Raw genomic sequence first — 18,906 nt, 5'->3', positions numbered from 1 at the left:
AAGAAAGATAGATAGAGAAAAACATGAGAATGAAGTTATTACCAGTAAAAAAAGAGTTCATTATAAAATGTTGAAAGGAGCTTGTTTAGAGATCTGTAAACCAATAACTTATATCATAGCTATATGTCATATTTGTGTGTGTAGTTGTTGTCTGTGTATCCACTGTGTTTGTTTTGCCAGCGCTGGTGCTGTCCTGTGTGAAGTGATGTTAGCCAGTCGGATCCAGACAACAAATGCCCATTTTGGAACTGTGACATCCGTGGAAGAGCTGGAGACCAAGCTAAATGTTAATTTCACCTCCTGACAGGGTGTGAAAACATGCAATAACAATGTGAGGTTGGCAATTATGAGAGGAACTCATTCAGTACATATCAATTTAGCCCCATCTCATTAACAGGAAAATAAACCCAAATAATAAATCATTATTTAACTTGTTTTCCTCCGATGAGTAATGTGCCACATTCCGTTGCACATTTTGTATTAGAGGGAGCGCAGATGTGAAGGTAATTGCATTGTAAACTACAAAAGGTACAATGTTCCCTTTCTTATAATGGTAAATCCAGGGAGCAGGGATATTATGCCAAAAGGTTCACTGTGTACTTTGTTTGTTGTAATTAGGACGAGCACTGTTTCCATTCAGCTAAGTGCAGAGGGCCATGAACAGTACTACGTCTCCCAAGAGGGGACACAATTTGTAGTTTATCTACTGTATGGCTTTTACATCGGGATTGATAATCTCTTGAAGCTTCTGGGTTTGTTTCTGTGTGGAGGTTGTATGTTCTCCCTATGTTTGCGTGGGTTTCCTCCGGGTGCTCCAGTTTCCCCCACCATCAAAAAACATGTACTAGGTTCTCCAGTCAGTGCCCTTGATCAAGGCGCTGGCTCAGATCTGGATTTGGTCCCTAGGTGCTGTAAATGGCCTTGAGGGATGGGTTACATGCATAGAATGAATTTTGCTACATGTATGTGTATGTAAGAATAAAGTACCTTTACCCTTACCTTACCTGTTGACAAGTTTTTTTTCCTTCAGAATAACAATCAGGATCCATCTTGCATCATTAAATGCCCCATCCCCAAGTCCTGATAAAACTGGAACAGTTGCCATAATTCTATTTAGTAGCTCATAAGTCTATTTTGGTCTGATAAAGAAACTGCCTTAGGTGGTTCCAATAGTAAAATTCCCATTTTTTTCCCCATAGAAAATATTACATGACCAATCACAAAGCTTAAAACTGTGTGACATGTTTTGTTGACGCGACAACCAAAAACACAATCTGCAGGTTAAATCTCAAGTCTGGCTCAATTTTGGATGAATTCAGCAACCATGACAATGTGTTTTGTTCTCAACTAAAACAAGGAAGCATTTTGAATTTGCACAAGTTCTGACTGACTTCTTGTCCATGGCAATGGAGGCAAAGGCTCATGGGTATTGTAATACCCATAAGCTTTTGTAGTCGTCCGCCATGCAAATAATAAACAGATGGTTAATGTTAGCCAATTTAAGATTTTTCTCTACTTACACTACATTTTAACATTTAAAATGTCCCCTTCAAAAGGGGATGCATGGAAATAAGTGTGCTTTTCATGAATCCCTAATGTTTTCTGGGAAATGTCATACCCAACCAAATTAATAGTTTCTATTAAATATCAATTTGATCTTAATGTCTCCTAAAGTGAACTAACATATATAAAAACCTACTTAACTTTCACACTTAAAATACAAGACCACTAATGCTTCATTATTGCCAGTTATAATAAGTAATATAGTAAGTGAAGTAACTTGCTTCGTGTGAATATTCCAGCTATTTTTAAAATTAAGTATACTTGTCCATCAAAAAGGAATGCAGCATGAATCTAAAATGAATCCCTGTCTGACAGGACAAAGAATTAAACTAACACCATAACATAGGTTAATATGTCAACATTCCCTCATCAACGTGAGGTTATTGTATTCTGTGTAATTCCTCTGTTATAATCCATAATCCACACGTTTTGGGCTCCTGTCCCTCAGGAGAGGATTCAGACTCAGCAGAACTATTCCATCCCACTCTTGCCTTACATTTTCTGCATTTCAGAATTTTGTTTCTTAAGAAGCATACATTATCTCATATGTATTGTCTGACACATTAGATAATGACTGATTATGATGGTGTATGTTTTTCTCTTATCTAACCTAACGATACCAAACAAAATGAGATAACGCTGCATTACATTTCTATTCCTGCAGCTGTGCATCTTAAGCAGGTTTTAACTGAGGGCAGGGATGATGTGTGATGGATACTGGGCTGAGAGAGTCCTCTGGTGGAGAACAGGTTTCACTGCAGGCATGGCTTCCTGTTAACTACAGTCCTGAGTTAACCTGACGAATCCATCAGTCACATTACTGCAGCTCATATTTTTAGAAATTGCCATGTCTCTTGTTGGCCCGTGTTAGCAATAAATGCTATAAATGTCAAGATGGTCCTTACAGTACTTTCCCAAATTATAGTCTTGTGTGGACATTATCTTAGAGGGTTCCTTTACCAAATCAGTTTATTTGTATCAGAGTACCATATAATGTCTTTGGAGGCCTATAGCCTGAGAAAATAACCCTGATGGTGTCAGCATCAAACCTGCAGTTTAAACCGGATTTTAAAAGTGGAAAAGAATTCATGGACATTTACAGTACCAGGCAGGGTCTAATGGTCAAATGATGCTGAGTTGCATCATAAGGAATGTAGAATCCAGTATTTGTGGAACATGACTTCTTAAGGATAAATGTCAGGATATCTCAGTCTCCGCAGCCTCAATTTTGAACATTCTTTTTTAAGAATTGTTAATTGGAGTGCAATATTAAAGGGCTGCAGTAACCCTTTAAAGTGTTCAAACTATGATAATTTTCAGGTTCTTAATTTATAATTTTTAATTTAATGTATTTAGAGGTTGTACCAGCATAGGTTTATGCTGGTTATGGTTTCATTTTTATAAAAACACCATATTTGTTGTACTACACATTGCTGCAGCTCCTCTTTTCACCCTGTCTGTTGAGCTCTCTGTTTTAGCTACAGAGTGAGACATCTCACAAAACAGTATATACTAATTATGACACAAATGTTCATAAAAAAGGATAATAGGTGATGCAAAGGTATGATTGATTATATGAGTTTTTTTATTGATAAACAGATTGTACAAAGGAATTATGATACAGAAAAATAACAATTGGATAAAAAAGATTCTTAAATATTAGTTTAGGGTGGCTTAAGCTTGCAGCATAAGACAAGAGAAATAATGTCTCAATTTAACAATGAATTAAATCAACAATCATGAAGATATTACATTAAAAAACCAAAGAAATACTTTTAGAAATGATTTTAAAATCCTGGTTCATGGCACTCATGGGATCAAGTTACTTTCAATTCATTCAGTGGCTATTAGTAATGAAGCAATACTAATCCATTATGTATTAACACATTTTATTATTTACATTTTATTACTTTTTGAACGTTTTCTTTCTTTCTTAAATCGATAAAAGTTGAAAAAAGACATCTTTAACCGTTTAGTTACCAAGATGCCACATAGTATTTGAATTTTGAAGATGGCACTTACGAACTAAATGAACTAAATGTAAACGTGCAGTATGCAACCTTGTGTGAAGCAGGAGTAATCACCTGTATATGTAGTCCTATTATGAAAATAGGAAATGAGTTCCACATATTTAAAAAAAAAATTCTGTAAAATTTGTTTTTCCCTCTTATTCCCATATTATTCACAAACAAATTCAAGAACATAAGTATGCAGATAGTGTATGTGCACAAGTATTCATGCAAATATGCACACTTTTTTTAACAAACGTATTACAAACATTCTGCAGCAAAGTGGGAAAAAATAGCTCTTCCTTTCTTCGCAGTGGCCTAAACACTGTCTTCTTAAATCCTTGCTAAACCTGCTAATCCATAATCCCAGTGGCCCTTCTCTGGCCCCTTCAGTCTCTGTGCAAGGCCTGTCCAACAACACACAGGTCCGGGTGTGATACAGAGCGTAGTTGATTGGCTCTGAGGTTTGATTGGCTCCCCCATAATTCTTCGTCCCCGGTTGGTTCATCGTCCAACCTGTAAGATTGTGTGGAGATTGTTGTCAATCACAATGTTGTCCCCCCCCCCCCCCCCCCCCCCCCAAAAAAAAGATTTTAGATTTTTGGAGTGTTACAGACTATTGTGACAAATTACCCTTAATAAGATTTAAAATGTATGAAACATAGTGGAGAAAATTAACTGCAGAGAGATGAAAAGACTAGATTTTTAACTTTTATACTGTATTTGATAGTCTCTAGCTGCTGTATTTACAATTCAAATATTCTCTTATCCGTGATGTACTCCCACAATAATATCTTGGGAGCATATCATCTTTATGTCTATTTGTCTAGCAATAAAGATAAATGAACGACAATCTTGTGTGATACAACAGCATTATCAAGTCAAGAGAAAAGAATTCAATGTTTGAGTACATATCAACTAAACTAAAGATGTTACACAGTAATTGGTACCCATTTATATTGCCCATTATGGGAAATTACCTAAGAATTAACCATTTAACACCAGCAAATTACTCAGAAAATTTACAAAAACTATGAAATGAAGGTACCTGCAAAATAAGGTATTACAAAAGATTGAACTAAAAGCCAAATTAACGGATTTAGGATGTGTAACATAGAAACACGGTAAACACTCACCCCTGTGAGCATATGGCAGGCTCACTTCCACAAGTCTCAGCCACTGAGATGCCTGGTGACCTTGGTGGCAGATTTAGACTTGGCCTTCGGTCTGAATGGCTACGTCGGATAAAGGGTCGAGGTCCTTGAACAGATACAGGAAACCTCCCACGACTCCCCCAAGAACGTGAGAGAAAAGAGATACCAGTAGAGGACCATGCTTGAGGGGGTTGAGGAACTGGACAAGGATGGGCCTCAAACAGGGATGGGGATGCAGGGCAGAACACTGAACGTGCATTACTGATCATCCGTGCAGTAGATGAGTCTTCACTGCTGTTCTCCCTTGACCATCTTTGTACTTTTGGCGAGGCTGGTGGAGACGGTGCTTTGAAAGGGTAGGAGGAGGATGAATTTGAGTTTAAAATATTCTGCTGGGGTGGGCTGGGGAGCGTCTCTTGAACTACTTGTGGTGTGGTGAGTTTCCTGTTAACAGGGGGGCTAGCTGAAGAGGGTGGAGTAGGTTGCCTTTTGAAGTTATGGGGACTGGGAAGTCTTCGATGTAGACTACTTGGTGTAGAAGGTGTGGAGGGTAACATTCGCCCCCTATACATCGGAGGGGTGGCAGGTGGTTGGCTCCTGACCACTGAAGGAGGCACTGTAGACACTGTAGAGTTAGAACTAGGCACTGAAAGGTTGCCAACATGTTGTATGTCTGCTGATTCTTCTCGACTGGCAGATCGATGTGTTGCTGTTGAAGATCTCTGTGAGTCAGAAGAGTTTCTTAGATGTATACTCTTTTTGACTTGCTGGTATAAGGAAACCTTTTCCTTTCCTTGGTCTGCCTCCAGTTTGACATCTGGTTGCCTGAACTTTGACGGAGCAGATGTGTCTTCTTGATCTGCTTTAGCAAGGGAAATAACCTTGGAAGCTTGTGGCAGGCCTCCTTTACTTGGCAGCACTGTCCCTGTATTAACTGAGGCCCTCAGTCGATGCGATACAGCAGCCCTTTTTAATACAGGTGATTTTCCAACTTTTGTAGCCCCGTCATCTACTCCACCAATTGAAAGACTCTGGGCGCTTTTGAAGGAATTGTCCAATAATACTTCCAGCGGAGGTGGAGGAAGACTATCCAGATCTAAATCATTGGCTTTTTCAGATGAAGTGGATTCCGGTCTACAGCTGGTTATTCCAGTGCTTAACACAGCTTCTACATTCCCTAAACCAGGTAACACAGGAACACCACACTTTCGTACTCCTTTGAGAGGCCCCAGAACTTTGGGACATTCTAGATCCTCTATTCCTTGGCTGAAGGTATCAATCAGTCTTTTGACTGAGTTCCTGCCTCTGTAAAGTCCCGAAGATGGTCGTGGTGATGCAGGAGGGCTTGGGGGTGGGGTGGCTTTTATTGGACCCTTGGATGTTTTCTTGTCCTTAAGTTTATCTTCTTCTACATTGGCTACCTCATGTTTTTTAGTGTTGATCCTGATAAGGCTTGCTGTTTCATCAAGTGGTTGGGGATTGCTGTTCGTTGGTAGTAAGGGATGTTTTGGAATTACTGCTGGAGACTGTGCTGGTGATGATCCTTGATTTGGCTTAGATGAAGCAGTCTTTCCACCTGCTTTGCTTCCACATGCCTTGCTTATACTCATCCTCTGTAACTTCTGGTTTAAATCCTTCTGTGTCCTTTCTAGTTCAAGAAGAGTAGGATCTTCACCTTTCTTCCGCAGGGATTCTGCTGACTGTGAACGTTGTTCCCTGGCCACTGTGGTCTTTTTTACCACTGCCTTCCGAGGTGCTGTTGTTTGAGGCCTCTTTGGAGATTGTTCCTCATCCTCTGTCCACTGGTGTCTACTGCTTTTTGGACTGCCAACTATCTTTGTTTTGGCACTAGCATTCTGTGATGGGACAAACTTTATCCGACCACTTATTGCATTTTTCATTTTGAGAGTCATTTCGACATTTTGAGGATTCTCTATGCGCTTTGGTGGTAGGCGGCGTGGTTGTTGTTGTTCACGGTCTACAGGTGAAGAATTTGATCGCAGTCTAAAGCCTACATCTCCCATGCCTCTATCCATCTCCCCCTCATCATCATCATCATCATCATCATCATCATTGTCATCTTCCTCCCCATAATCTAAGGAGACTGATCCTAGCAATGAGTCTCTTTGGTAGTTAGCCATTATGGTACATGTAGAACCTAACGAGTTGAGTGAGGTAAGAGAAACACTGGGACTTCTTTGACTTGGAAGCTTTTGCCTTGATACTCCTTGCCTACTGGTCATGGAGGTATATCCCATAGGACTGGCAGGAGTAGTTCTATTTGTCCCAGTGGACGCACAGCTCTCTCGTCTATTGCGTCTGTCAGATCCAGCAAGGGATTCGCTCTCAGCCCCAATACCACTGTCCTCACTAAAGAGAGCAGAATCCTCTGGCCCAGGCTTGCGCAGAGACGCCATTTCAATGCGAGTTAAAAGTCGCATTAGCCTAGTCTCTACTGCATGTTTGAGTTTCAGTTTCTCCTCTAAAAGTTCTGAGACAGACGCAAAGTACTCCACTGCATCCTCCAAAGCAGACTCTCCAATTCCACCCACAGTCTGGCTCACATTTTGCATTCTCTGTGTGGTGTACTGAAGCAGCTGCTGCAACAAATCCGGTGGGGGCTCAATATTAGCAGAGCCAGATTTCAAAGGTGGAGAAGATGAGAGGTTTTTCATTTGACTTGGCCAAGCAAGATGTTCTCCATTTTCTTTTAAAACTTTTTCTCCCTCGTCGGCCATCTCCTCCAGACCTTGAATTATTTCCTCATAGCGCAGAGCCATGAAAGCAACCATAGTCTGCACAGAAACCTGTGTTTGGGTTGCTTCTTCCAAAAGTCCTAGTATATCGTCATATTTGTTTATGCTAGGATTCAAAAAAGCATAAGCAGCTTGGTGAGCTTTTACCAAAGGGTCAGGGAAGTCCACTTTCTGTTCTGTAGGTGGTTGGTCTTTTTCCTTGTCTTTCTTTTTTAGCCCCTTAATACCTCTGGTCATTTTCTTTTGTTTTCTGATAGGTTTTTTTTCGGTCACATCCTGCCTGTCAACGTGCTTGTCTTTTTTCTGTGAAACTGTGTTGTGGTCCATTTTTTGACTCCCCAGTTTATCCATGTTTACTGCTTCTGGAGATAGCTCGGTCACATATCTTTTTTTTTGTGGTGTCACATGAGCTTCTGTCTGGCATGTCTGGGTTTGTCCGGCTGCCTTTCTCTCCTTTGTATCCCCATCCGTTGATCCAGTTGAATAACGATTCTTTCCATCTACAAAGTGGGAATCTCTGGGGATTTCTTGAGGTGCAGGGGGAAGCATTCGCCCCTTCCTCATGGGACCCAGAATCCCAAAATGGTTACCTTTGGATGGTGAGCAGCCCATTTCAAATGTTTTCAAATAAAAGCTGATAATTCTGTCTTTGTTTAGACACAAATACAGCAGAGCATTGAATGATGCAAAGAATACCCAAGGTCCTTAGCCACCTGCTGTATCTGTCATTTTCAGATGGCTTAGGTTGTAGAGTCTGATTAGATCCCTCTCCACAAGGATGTCACCAAAACAAAACATTGATACATCCATTTTACAAATCTCTTCCAGCTGTCATAAATAGGCAAAATAAATCCACAGATTGATGGTCATGTTTAGAAAAAATGTCCTTGTAGCGTGCTATGAAACACATCCTTCTCTAAGACGACAAGCAGCCAAGAGGATTAGTGAGGCTTTCAGTGAACTCAGCGTGCACACATGTCATGTTAAAGCATATAAAACTTACCTACTTGTAAGACTATAAGCTCCTTTACGTAATAAGAGCCACCTGGACTCACGTGGCTTTTTATAGCCTGCAAAACAATATCTCCCTATTTAGCCCTGGTGCCATTTCCATTGCAAAATTAAAAACAACCAACTACATTAACAAGTTAGTATACAAGTAGTATAGTACAGTTAGTATACAAGGTATACTTGTATACTATACTACTGTATTCTAGGCTATCATTGCGGTTTTAAAATGTTTTCATTTGACAAAATATCTAAAAACAAACTTAAATACCTTTATCATGCCCTTGTACAGCAAGTTATTTTTGTGATTTGTTGATCTTCTTTTATCTTCTTTTTCTAGAACCAGTTCCTGGAACAGTGAGGCAAGCTTTAAATTAACTTGCAGTGCCTCTGCTTCTCTGTAGTACAGTAAGTAGAGAAAAGTAATCTTTTCTCTTTGGTCTTTCTTTTGAATCCTGTTAACAAAAGTAATTAAAAACAAATGAACTAAAATGAAGTGGAAAAGATAATAAAATAAATGTATTTAGAAGGCTAAGCCCTGTGGTTGTGATTACAATGATAACAATGTATACTCAACCTAAACCATGATGTGAATAATGAAGGCTTTTTGAGAAACACATCATGTATCAACTTGCTTCAACGGATCTGGGGTATATATTACCTAAATGGATGTTAGAACATTTCAAATCCTCTCATTTGATCTATTTCCAGTTACATGTGTAGCCTATGTATTTGCCCGTTTGTGTATTTACCCTGTATTGTCTTGTATGTGTCTTGTATTTGCCATGAATATTGTATAAATTAGTAAAAACTGAATCTCTTCCGTATGGCAGATGCCATTACCTTGACTTCTTGCCTCACACAGATTACAACATGACAACAAAAAGAATGACAATCAGTTTTACTGTCTGTGTAGAGAAGGTGACAGTTTTGTCCCTATCCATACGCAAGCCATTTGAATCAACATGTTCTACTGCTAATCAATACAACTACTGTAATTGTTTTGCCTTTTTTTCCTCATTCTGTTAAATTATCTAAATTATTTTCTTTGTCTATTTTTGTTCAATGTATCTCTGTCTCTAATCTCTGTCAAGTCACCATTTAATGTTAGTGTATTTAATGTATACTATCGGAAGTACACACTTGAGAGTGAGGTAGGGGGTGGTTCGCCATTATTTGACGAAGAAGAAGAGGAGCGGAGCGATTGGTCTTCGTGTCCTCGCGTGCAAGTGTACGGCTGATTGGCGCGGATCCTCAAGCGCGTTCGCAAACCACCGTCTTCACTAGCTAGTCTTTGTGCCCTGTAAGGACTTTTAACTGCATTATTCTCAGTTTTATCTTTAAACATGTGATTGTTAGCTTTTTCTGTTCTCGCTGACATTATATTCAGTTCAGCTCTTAGAGCTTTAAGGTTATGTCCCGTTGTGTCATTGATACAGTTGTTGGTTGCAGTGAATCCGTCGACCTTTTTTTTTTATCGGTTTTCAGGTTGACGTTAACCTAGCTAATGTTAATTGCTCAACTTTGCTTCATTCGAGTTAGCTAAGCGAAAAGGAAGAACTGCGGAGGTAAGGACTTGGTTGAGGTTGTTGTTATTTTTAGCGTTGACTTAACGTTAGCAAACAAGTATTAAAGTTAAATGTATTGACATGCAACTTCGAAAATAACGTCAAGGTTAGCTTTCTACAAGCGGGACGTTTTTTTTGCTACTAGCTAGGTGGCTGACCACTAACGTTAGCTTAGTATATGGTTGTCATTGCGATGTAGGTATTATGTGAAAATTAGGTAGCCTCCGAGGTTAAACCTAACGTTACTTAATTAAGCTTTGTGTAGCAATATTGAACGAGCAATAGAAATAACTTATGGGGTTGCAGGTAAGCATTTAATGGTAATGTTACCTTCAACCTTAAAACGTTACCTATCCTTCATTTCTTCTAACACACTAACTATAGAGCCTTCCACTACTGAAGCATGATGAAGCACACGCACAGCTGGTGCCAGGCTACTCCCGTAATGACTGTTGGAGTCAAACCCAGCAATTCCCATTCCCTCCAAATAAGAAGAGGCCTACGGCTCAAAAGAGCCAACGCCCGAGACGCCCAGGGCCCACCAGGGAAGAGCCAGCCAAGCCAGCGACGGGACGAGATCTGTTATACCGAAAGGACCATGATTCCAACCATTGTCATCCAGCGGCAGGAAATGGCATCGTTCTTTAGACTTTTTGGTAAATGAATAGCCCACCCCCTTTAAAAAAGCATGTTTAAATTCAGTGGTATCAGAGTGATCACGCTTCCTTTTAAACTTGAGAGAATGAAGCATGTTTGACATTAGTATTAAATAAAAAATGTTGGGTTACAGATGATGACCTGATCCATGACTTTCTGTGGATGGACTGTTGCTGTAAAATGACTGACAAGGTAAATCTGTTGATTTGGTGAAAGTGACAAAATGTCACTAAAGCTTTAAGATGCATACAATTAACGGACTCTCAACTTTTTTTCCTTAATTATCAGTACCTTCTCGCCATGACCTTCGTGTACTTCAAAAGGGCCCGCTTCACTATTGCTGAATACACCAGAAAGAATTTTTTCATTGCACTGTAAGTTTCATGGAAAAGAAATTCCATTCTACATTTGTATGTTATTCCTATTCAAAAGTGAACCATGTATCTATTCTGCCCCTGCTGGAAAACCATAACCCTAAATCAGGTTCATGTGCTTCACATCTAGATATCTTGCCAACACCATGGAGGAGGATGAGGAAGAGAGTAAGTATGAGATTTTTCCATGGGCGCTGGGCAAGAACTGGAGGAAACAGTTTCCCCGCTTCCTCAAGCAACGAGACAAGCTGTGGGTTCGCGTCGAGTACAGAGCTGCTGTCAGCAGGCGCTGCTGCGAAGAGGTACACAAGTATAATTGCCTGTGGAGAATGATAAATGGTGTTTCTCTGGTATTCTTTTACGTGTCTTGTTTTTGCTGCACAGTGCACTTTTATATGGCTTTGGTTTAATGCCAGAAGTTCTGTTCTTTTTTCTTTCAGTGTTTTTTTTTTTTCTGATGAAGCTGTATTTATGTATTTCTTAGATTGTGGGTTCCCATCTCTGTCCCCTAGGTGATGGCCATTGTGTCCTCTCACTTCGTGTGGCAAAGGGAGCGGTCAGAACACCACAGCGGCGCCCAGCGGCAGTATGGGTACCGCACTCGTATCCCCCGTGGGCCCTCGGCCTCCCCAGTCTCCTGTGCCCTCTGTCAACGTGGCACTGTGTTGGGCCAGGGCCAAGGCGCCTCTTCTCCCTCCAGAGGTTTTTCTGTGCAGACCCCAAACCCGGCCTTTTCACACCCATTCACTTCTGCACTGAGTTTGGAGATCACCCCACCCAGAGCTGCAGTCTCTTGCAGGAAGGCAGTGGAGACTAAAAGCCAGGCACAACATTCCTTCTGCTGCTGTGCTGAGGAGGTTCCCAGTAGGTATAATGTTTCCCAAAAGCAAAAGGCTAAAATGATCTTTTTTGGGGGGGGGCGGATGTTTTTCATTTTAATTATTTATGGTGCACTTATGTTTGCGTTAGTTAGAGATGTCCAAATTAAACTTTCAAAAGAAGGAAGGGTTGAAAGCCCACTGAATTGCCATTCTTTGAGCCATTTTCTTTAAACACTAGCTAATGGGTCACAAAGCTTTATTTGGACATCGCTACAAATAGCCAACGGAAAAGTGAGACATCAATGCATTGTGCATATTAATCATCTCTCTCTCTCTCTCTCTCACTCACTCACTCACTCACTCACTCTCTCACACACACACACACACACACACACAGTGTTTCTGACTTTGATTTGAAAATCTTAAATATTTGGTTTAGGAATAGGCTTCTTTCTAGCACATTGATACATAATATGATTTCAAAGGATATTTCAAGTTGCATTAAACTACATTTTTCTATTCTCCCTCTTTGTTAGAGGATAAGTCTTGCTGTGGGTCCACATATGACACCTCCATGGACTGGATCAGTGAGGAGTAGTGTCGCACCACCTCAGCACACCCAGCTGCTCTGTGTATTGCTCTCTGACTCACAAGTGTAACACAATGTGAACCTGGTACCGATTTAACATGACTGGTCAAAACCAATTTAACCATTTATGTGATTGTAAGAATGAGCTAATGTCATTCCATACATCATTTTGTGATGGCAAGATGCAGTGGAAGACTAATGTAAAGATGTGTTAACCTGCACTGAGTTCTTTGTATTTATTTATTTATTTATTTGCTAAATCCCTTCTAGGATTTTTTGACGACCACTTATTTATACACAGATGTTAAATGAAATTGACAGACCTTTTGTTTGACACTTTGGCTAAATCAAAGTTTAGCCTCTGTTGCATATTGGGATTCTAGTGGGTGTAGTATTAGTAGTTTTTAGTATTGTTACCAATGTGCCTGTTTGATGATCCACATTGCTTCTTAAGTTTGGAATAAAGACTTGAACTGAAATTTGTCTTTTTGAGTCTTAATTACAAACTTTTTTTTTTTTTGCACTACTTGGTTTAACTATAGGAATGGAGAAGATAAACCTGTGTCACTCAGTCAGCCGTTGTTTTGTAAATGTATTGTTCTTTAAACGCAGTAAATTACTGTTTACACACAATTGAGCAGTGCATTGAATTGATGTCTATTACAGAATAATTCATTGTTCAAGATTCAAAATCCTTTATTAATCCCACAATGGGCAAATTCCCATTTAGAGGACTTTGTCTAGGATTTTCAACTTGTCATATGCAAAATACTTTTCATTTACAGTGATCAAGTGGATATGAAACAATTTTTGCAAGGTTCCCAACAGGCAGTAAAGCTACCGCACACACTTCCTCAGTTTCACCAGGAATGCTGAAAATGAAAAGGACAAAGAGCATTTATTTTCAACAAACCAACACTGTTAGACCGGGACTAGAAATGTGGTAATATCTACCTGTGTGGCTCATTTGTTCCGGATGAGGTCTGGCAATGTAGGGAATACTCCCGAAGGCCGGGTGTTTCTCTGTGGTCATCTCTTCTGAAACATGACAGTAAAACATCAACCAAAGGAAATTATTGAAAATATGATCATATGTGATTAATAGTCACCTGTGTCAGCCTCAACCGTTGTCTCATCCTCCCTCTGATCTTCATCCAGGATTGGTGATTTTCTGGCGCAGTATCTCCCATCCTTCTGGAGGGCCGGAGCTACCACCCAATCTCGCATTGGAACCTCGATGATGCGTTCACACAGCAAAGGGAGTGCCAAACACCGAAGCGCTTCAAGTAGGTCAATGACCTGTGTTATACTGGGTTACAGAGAGGGAAAGTCTGAGTGTAAAGTGAAACTGTAGTACACACTGGGGACAGACCATGAATACGTCAGGATGTTGGGCACATATCTTTATCTTTAGTTTTCTGTATTGTTTTATTTTGCCTTACATTTGCACTATTTAGAGTTTATTACTGTATTATATATTTATATCTTTTATAGTATACTATACTATGTCCTTATTGCCCCGTGGATCATTTAGAAACATTTTTAATTGCTCTGTATGTCAGGCACATATTGCAGAGTTGACAATAAAGCTGACTTGACAAGTTGGTTTAGTATTGTGACACTAATTATCATGCATGATATTTTGTTTTTGTTCAGCCTAAATTATGTTTGTTTTACTTAGTATTATGCACTCAAGGCAATCCAAATTTCACACAAACACGGAAAACAGTTGGAAACAACAAGCCTGGATCTATTTGAAGGTTGAAAACTATCTTACACACACCTCTTAAGTTCACTAATTAACACGTAGCCTGTTTAATTGGAAGTGTTTTGTAGTTAAAGGTGTGTTACTGAGGGTTATTTGCCGGACAATTCCTTGGTGTTGGCATTGATGCTAGAAAATCGTGTGACAGAAGGTGAGGACGCTTCCCAGTTGTTTTCACTGTGTCCTTTATTGTTTTATCGGGTCTTTAAAGTGTGTGTGTGTGTGTGTGTGTGTGTTTGTGTGTACACTGATTGTGACGGTGTTTTTTCTTTTCTGCTTATGTGTGACTGGTTGGCTGCAAAATTGAATTGACCTTTTGGGATGAATAAAGTTGTCTGAATTGAATCTCAAGAAAAAAAGCCGGTACGTTACATTTTTCTATCTGAAAATCAATGTCCTTACCTTATTTTCTGTGACAAACATGTATTCCAGCCTCAATTTAGAAAATTATTCTGGATAGGACCACTTATGTTTTTTCCATAGTGGATTGTTGTGAGATAGTGAGAATTGTTTTTAAAACCCCAAATAAGTCACGGGTCAGTTTGACTTGAGGGATACGAGAGGGGCCCGAAAGGGAAGACAATACAAGGGTTAAACTGACCTTTGTTGATCTGTAATGAAGACAGATTCAGCATCTGAAAACACGTTTTGGTGAACTATTTTTGTAAAATTGAACTTGTATTCCAAACGAGCCACCATTTTGTTTGGTTTTGGAGATTTGGGAGAAGCCAGACCCACGGAACGCGTTTGTGCATTCAGCTGCCAGTTTCATTGTTTAGGCGACAATACAGATTAGTGCCGTCTGCTGTTATGGAGACATATTACATCGCACAGAACGTTCACTCAAGTCGGCTTCACTTCGGTGTGTTCTGAGGCACTCTGGGAGGCCGTCAGTCCGACAGGTGTGTGGCGAACGCTAGCGATGCTAAGCCGACATCACAACCAAACTTTAGCAATTGGTTATGGCAGATCCAATAGTTTTAAACTTCAACAGAGCACCCGCCTTCAAGGAAGCTAACACTTGTCAGTGGACAGTGGCCAGACTCTCTGCACAAATGAAATGTACCAGAGTCTGGTAGGACCCGGCTAGTGGTATCATCTAACGCGTATATCCCTAAATGTCGCACTATTCCTTCACAGTATAAAGCCACTGCACTTTTTCAGAGCTCAATGTATGCAACCCTTATTCACTCTAGCCTCTGGTCTAAGGTCTGAAAGGAGACGGTAAAACACTGAAGATACACACTTGGCGAGGTAGACAGCACATACAGCTCCAGGGTGCAGATGTGGAATCACAGTGGGTAAAACCAGGTGAGGGTTGATCAGGTCAAGGGCAACCTACAACAGACAGAATGCACTGAATGATGTAATCAGGTGTTGTTGTATTGTTCCATTTCATCTATCTCTGTTTACAAATTGGTCTGTTAAACCAGACACTGACCGCATGGAATCCTTGAGCCCCAAGGAGCAAGGAAGCCGTGCAGAGGTCAGAGTTGTGAAACTGAACGTTGTCGGGCCACTCCTCCCCTCGCCGCAGACTCCATGATGTCCTCCAGCGCTTGTAGTTGAGCACAGCTCTCCGGTGGTGGTCCTCCCTGACCTCCACACTCAGCACGCTGCCCCTACAGCCAACTGGTAAAATAAAAAACACACTGTGAAATGCCACTTCTGTTAACTTCCTCAGACATTTCATTTTAGCATGCAGGAATACACTACATACAGCATTGCATAATTTGCCATTCAACATGTTAACCTGTTGACATTTTTGTGACATTTTAGTCCCCTCAGCCACTTTCCTTCTTTACATGAATAACTGCAATATGTTGTAACTAATGAAACAAATATGTAGTGGATCTAGGGCTGGGCGATATAAAGAAAATCAAATATCACATCAATCTTTTTGACCAAATACTTCAATATCGATATTTCAACGAGTATGAAGGGCTGACAGTTGGGGCTGTCCCAAAATATCACAATGAGATTTGAGATAAATAATCATCAGTAATGTGGATAAAATGACAAAGTGGGTAAAGGCCGATAATAGAACAGTTAGAACAGTCTGAAAAGTTTAGAAAACGACATCAGTTAACTGTAATGTAGCCTAAAACCAGTGAAAGACAACACTTATGTTTTATATTACAATACCCAAAATCTAAGACAATATCTAGTCTTATATGTTGATGTCAATATAATAGTGATGTCAAAGAGTGTTAAAGTGAGACAGTGACAGTTTGACGGGTGAAGACCTGCTCTGGACAGGAACAGAGACATGGCCCCGGACCCAGAGCCCGACTCCAACACGCGGTCTCCCTCTGTGACATCCATCATCATCAGCATAGTACCTGCATCCTGGGAAAAGAGAAAGAGACAAAACACAATATCTGTAAGAAGAACAGATGATCAATACCATTTTGAGACACTCTGAAACAGGAATGCACGTGCGACTACCACACACACACAAATCCTGTACCTTAGGGTAGGCAATGGCTGGCCCTCTCTTCATATACAGCACATAATCCTCCAGACTGGCCCGACGTACGAGGATGAGAACCCCCCTGCTTGTCTTCAGGAAGCAACCTGCAGGCTGCCCCGCTATGTCGTCGTGCTGGATAATCCCCCAGCTGCTCTGCAGACGTGTCCCTGTCTGAAGCTCGAACATCTTCCTGAACTCCACTCGCCCCTTCTTGCGATACTCAGCAACAAGAAGCTCCCCGAACGCAAGTAAGCTCTCCCCAGGAAGAGTGGGTGAAGTCAAACTTTTGTCCTCGTGAAATGCTTCGTTCAACTGGGTGTCTGAAGCGTTTGTCTCCGTAGACGCATCTGATGCATGATGGGTCTCTGAATCAGCCTCTTTAGGAATTGTTTCATGTCCACTTCTTTCTTGTGTGCCCAATTCCTGGATGATTGGGACTTCTTCAGGGTCTTGCTGGTTCTGCTCCCTCAGTTTCATCACCTCTGGGCTTAGGGTGTCCTGGGGCAGTAAGTTACTGAGCCTCTCGAGGGGGGACAGAGGTCGCCTCCTTCTGGACAGCAGTGCTTGCCTGAAGGTCAGCTTGGTGGCCACGGGTGAGGAGTCCTCGTTGTCTCCCTTATTCTCATTCAATTTCACAGAAGCAGTTGAAAAAGTTCTTGTCTCCCTCTCATATTTCAGGAGAATGCCCATGCTACTGAGATGTCTTTGACTGGATGTGCTAATTCTCACCAGTCTGTGCAAAAACAGGAGTCCAGTAATGGGCATTTGCACAGCCATTACTTTAGATTAAGCTATAGTATAATATATAAACAAGTAAAGTAAAGGCTATTTCTTGAGTTCCCAATTAATCAAAAGCAGATGACAAAAAGAATGACAGCTGTAGTTGTTAACTATAAATCCCTACGAAATATGCAACTCAAAGTGGATATAACAGTAAACCTGGTGGAAAGTACACTTACTCCATTTACAGCGTAACAACTAATAATTCGCTCGTCTTCATTTCTCCACAGCGGACTGTATTTACAGACCAAGGAGGAGGTCACCGTGCTATTCCCAACATAAGTTCGGCTGTTCATGGGGAAAACACACGTGAGGAACGTCATAACTGCGCGACAGGTGTAGGGATTCAATAGTTCCAGCAGAGGGCGATGTTATAACTATTAATTTGCTTTTGATATTTATGCCTCATTCAAGCTCAAATAGGCATTGCGATGTGGAACTCGGCTGTCTTAACACTTTCACTGCTTTTCGTTTTCTGTCCTATAACTGGATCATGGCCCACTATTTGGCATACTGAAGCCACAGAACAACAACCTCGGATTATTCGGTCACATGTGTGACACACTTCATGAAACTGCCTAGATTTAGAGAATCGATGTAATAACAGCTAACGTCACATTGAACACTACCATTTTCAAAGTCTAGCTGGAACAATCATAATATTTTTGAAAATGGAAATTGTGGCTTTCGTTTGAAGAAATTCGATTTACGACATTGTGACTTGTGCACATTTATTATAGGCTACTTACATCACCTCATTTGCTTTGGTGTATGTGAAATGCAAATATCAAGAGAATATGGCACCAAGACAGCTACAATAGTAGCTCGGTTTAATTTGGTTTATTCACAGTAGAGTTGATGCTTTCAAGTGCTAGCACATTCTAGCACAGCTGTGCTCAAGAATTCGTAATTATATATATCCAACAAAATGCTACAAAGGTAAAATAATAAATATTATTGTATTTTGTATTGATATACTTAGTTGGAATACTAGAGTTAGAAGTACATGTTAAAACATCACAGAAGACAGGGAGAGGGAGATTGGTATTTGAAAAGACTAATTGGGAGACATTTTAGATGGGAAGTGATATTCCTAAATCAGATTGATTGTAACACTGACATTTGAGAAACATTTTATTATATTATATAAGACATAGGCCTATCATGCTAAAACATGTAAGTAGGTAGGGACTGAAGAAGTCTTTGGAAAGAATGACGAATAATAATATATAGTTATTCTGATCAAGACTGAGGCAGTAATGCATTGTTGATGATGTCAAGTTGTCGTACTCGAGGAAGAAGCTACTATGGCTGTTACGAGGATCCTTGAAGGCAGCGAGTCAAACCTGCTTGTTGTCTCTGGCAGCAGCCAATGGGAAGGCCGTGCTC

General features: G+C 40.5%; 3 protein-coding genes across 10 annotated transcripts; 1 reads left to right on the top strand and 2 right to left on the bottom strand.

Moving 5' to 3' along the window:
- Nucleotides 1-3,483: 3,483 nt before the first annotated feature.
- pcare1 (photoreceptor cilium actin regulator 1) lies at nt 3,484-8,464 on the bottom strand. Its single transcript, XM_034857402.1, has 2 exons — nt 4,709-8,464; nt 3,484-4,088 (listed from the first exon to the last, which is right to left on the bottom strand). The coding sequence occupies exons 1-2, from the start codon at nt 8,092-8,094 to the stop codon at nt 3,962-3,964; spliced, it is 3,513 nt and encodes a 1,170-aa protein (XP_034713293.1). The 5' UTR covers nt 8,095-8,464; the 3' UTR covers nt 3,484-3,961.
- Nucleotides 8,465-9,671: 1,207 nt separating this feature from the next.
- Nucleotides 9,672-12,974, top strand: spdya (speedy/RINGO cell cycle regulator family member A). Of its 4 annotated transcripts, XM_034857450.1 has the most exons (8): nt 9,673-9,793; nt 9,979-10,058; nt 10,443-10,714; nt 10,849-10,907; nt 11,004-11,089; nt 11,220-11,391; nt 11,602-11,953; nt 12,447-12,974. In XM_034857450.1, exons 3-8 carry the CDS (start codon nt 10,462-10,464, stop codon nt 12,506-12,508), a joined length of 984 nt encoding a protein of 327 aa, XP_034713341.1. In that variant the 5' UTR covers nt 9,673-9,793; nt 9,979-10,058; nt 10,443-10,461; the 3' UTR covers nt 12,509-12,974. The 4 variants fall into 4 exon arrangements, with proteins under 4 accessions (XP_034713342.1, XP_034713341.1, XP_034713340.1 ...); XM_034857451.1 differs by lacking the exon at nt 9,979-10,058 and having other exon boundaries at nt 9,672-9,793; XM_034857449.1 differs by lacking the exon at nt 9,673-9,793 and having other exon boundaries at nt 9,800-10,058.
- A 302-nt stretch (nt 12,975-13,276) lies between these two features.
- trmt61b (tRNA methyltransferase 61B) lies at nt 13,277-18,341 on the bottom strand. Of its 5 annotated transcripts, none has more exons than XM_034857436.1 (8): nt 18,267-18,341; nt 16,735-17,470; nt 16,511-16,613; nt 15,706-15,896; nt 15,511-15,602; nt 13,609-13,808; nt 13,454-13,537; nt 13,277-13,371 (listed from the first exon to the last, which is right to left on the bottom strand). In XM_034857436.1, exons 2-8 carry the CDS (start codon nt 17,425-17,427, stop codon nt 13,337-13,339), a joined length of 1,398 nt encoding a protein of 465 aa, XP_034713327.1. In that variant the 5' UTR covers nt 17,428-17,470; nt 18,267-18,341; the 3' UTR covers nt 13,277-13,336. The 5 variants fall into 5 exon arrangements, 4 of the variants coding, with proteins under 4 accessions (XP_034713327.1, XP_034713326.1, XP_034713324.1 ...); XM_034857435.1 differs by having other exon boundaries at nt 18,272-18,339; XR_004654727.1 differs by lacking the exon at nt 18,267-18,341 and having other exon boundaries at nt 13,609-13,779; nt 16,735-17,805.
- Nucleotides 18,342-18,906: the final 565 nt, after the last annotated feature.

The sequence above is a fragment of the Etheostoma cragini genome, chromosome 20 (assembly GCF_013103735.1).
Source record: "Etheostoma cragini isolate CJK2018 chromosome 20, CSU_Ecrag_1.0, whole genome shotgun sequence".
NCBI lineage: Eukaryota > Metazoa > Chordata > Actinopteri > Perciformes > Percidae > Etheostoma > Etheostoma cragini.
Note: the sequence above shows the minus strand (reverse complement) of the source record. Positions and strands in the feature narration are given on the sequence as shown.

Coding starts and splice junctions, on each gene's coding strand:
- pcare1 (XM_034857402.1), bottom strand. CDS start 8,094: ATGGGCTGCTCACCATCCAAAGGTAACCATTTTGGGATTCTGGGTCCC. Junction 4,089..4,708: donor CCTGCCATATGCTCACAGGG/GTGAGTGTTTAC, acceptor ACAATCTTACAG/GTTGGACGATGAACCAACCG.
- spdya (XM_034857451.1), top strand. CDS start 10,462: ATGATGAAGCACACGCACAGCTGGTGCCAGGCTACTCCCGTAATGACT. Junction 10,715..10,848: donor ATCGTTCTTTAGACTTTTTG/GTAAATGAATAG, acceptor GTTGGGTTACAG/ATGATGACCTGATCCATGAC. Junction 11,954..12,446: donor CTGTGCTGAGGAGGTTCCCA/GTAGGTATAATG, acceptor CCTCTTTGTTAG/AGGATAAGTCTTGCTGTGGG.
- trmt61b (XM_034857433.1), bottom strand. CDS start 17,514: ATGGCTGTGCAAATGCCCATTACTGGACTCCTGTTTTTGCACAGACTG. Junction 15,897..16,510: donor TCTGTTCCTGTCCAGAGCAG/GTCTTCACCCGT, acceptor TTATTTTACCAG/TTGGCTGTAGGGGCAGCGTG. Junction 15,603..15,705: donor GGGCTCAAGGATTCCATGCG/GTCAGTGTCTGG, acceptor TGTCTGTTGTAG/GTTGCCCTTGACCTGATCAA.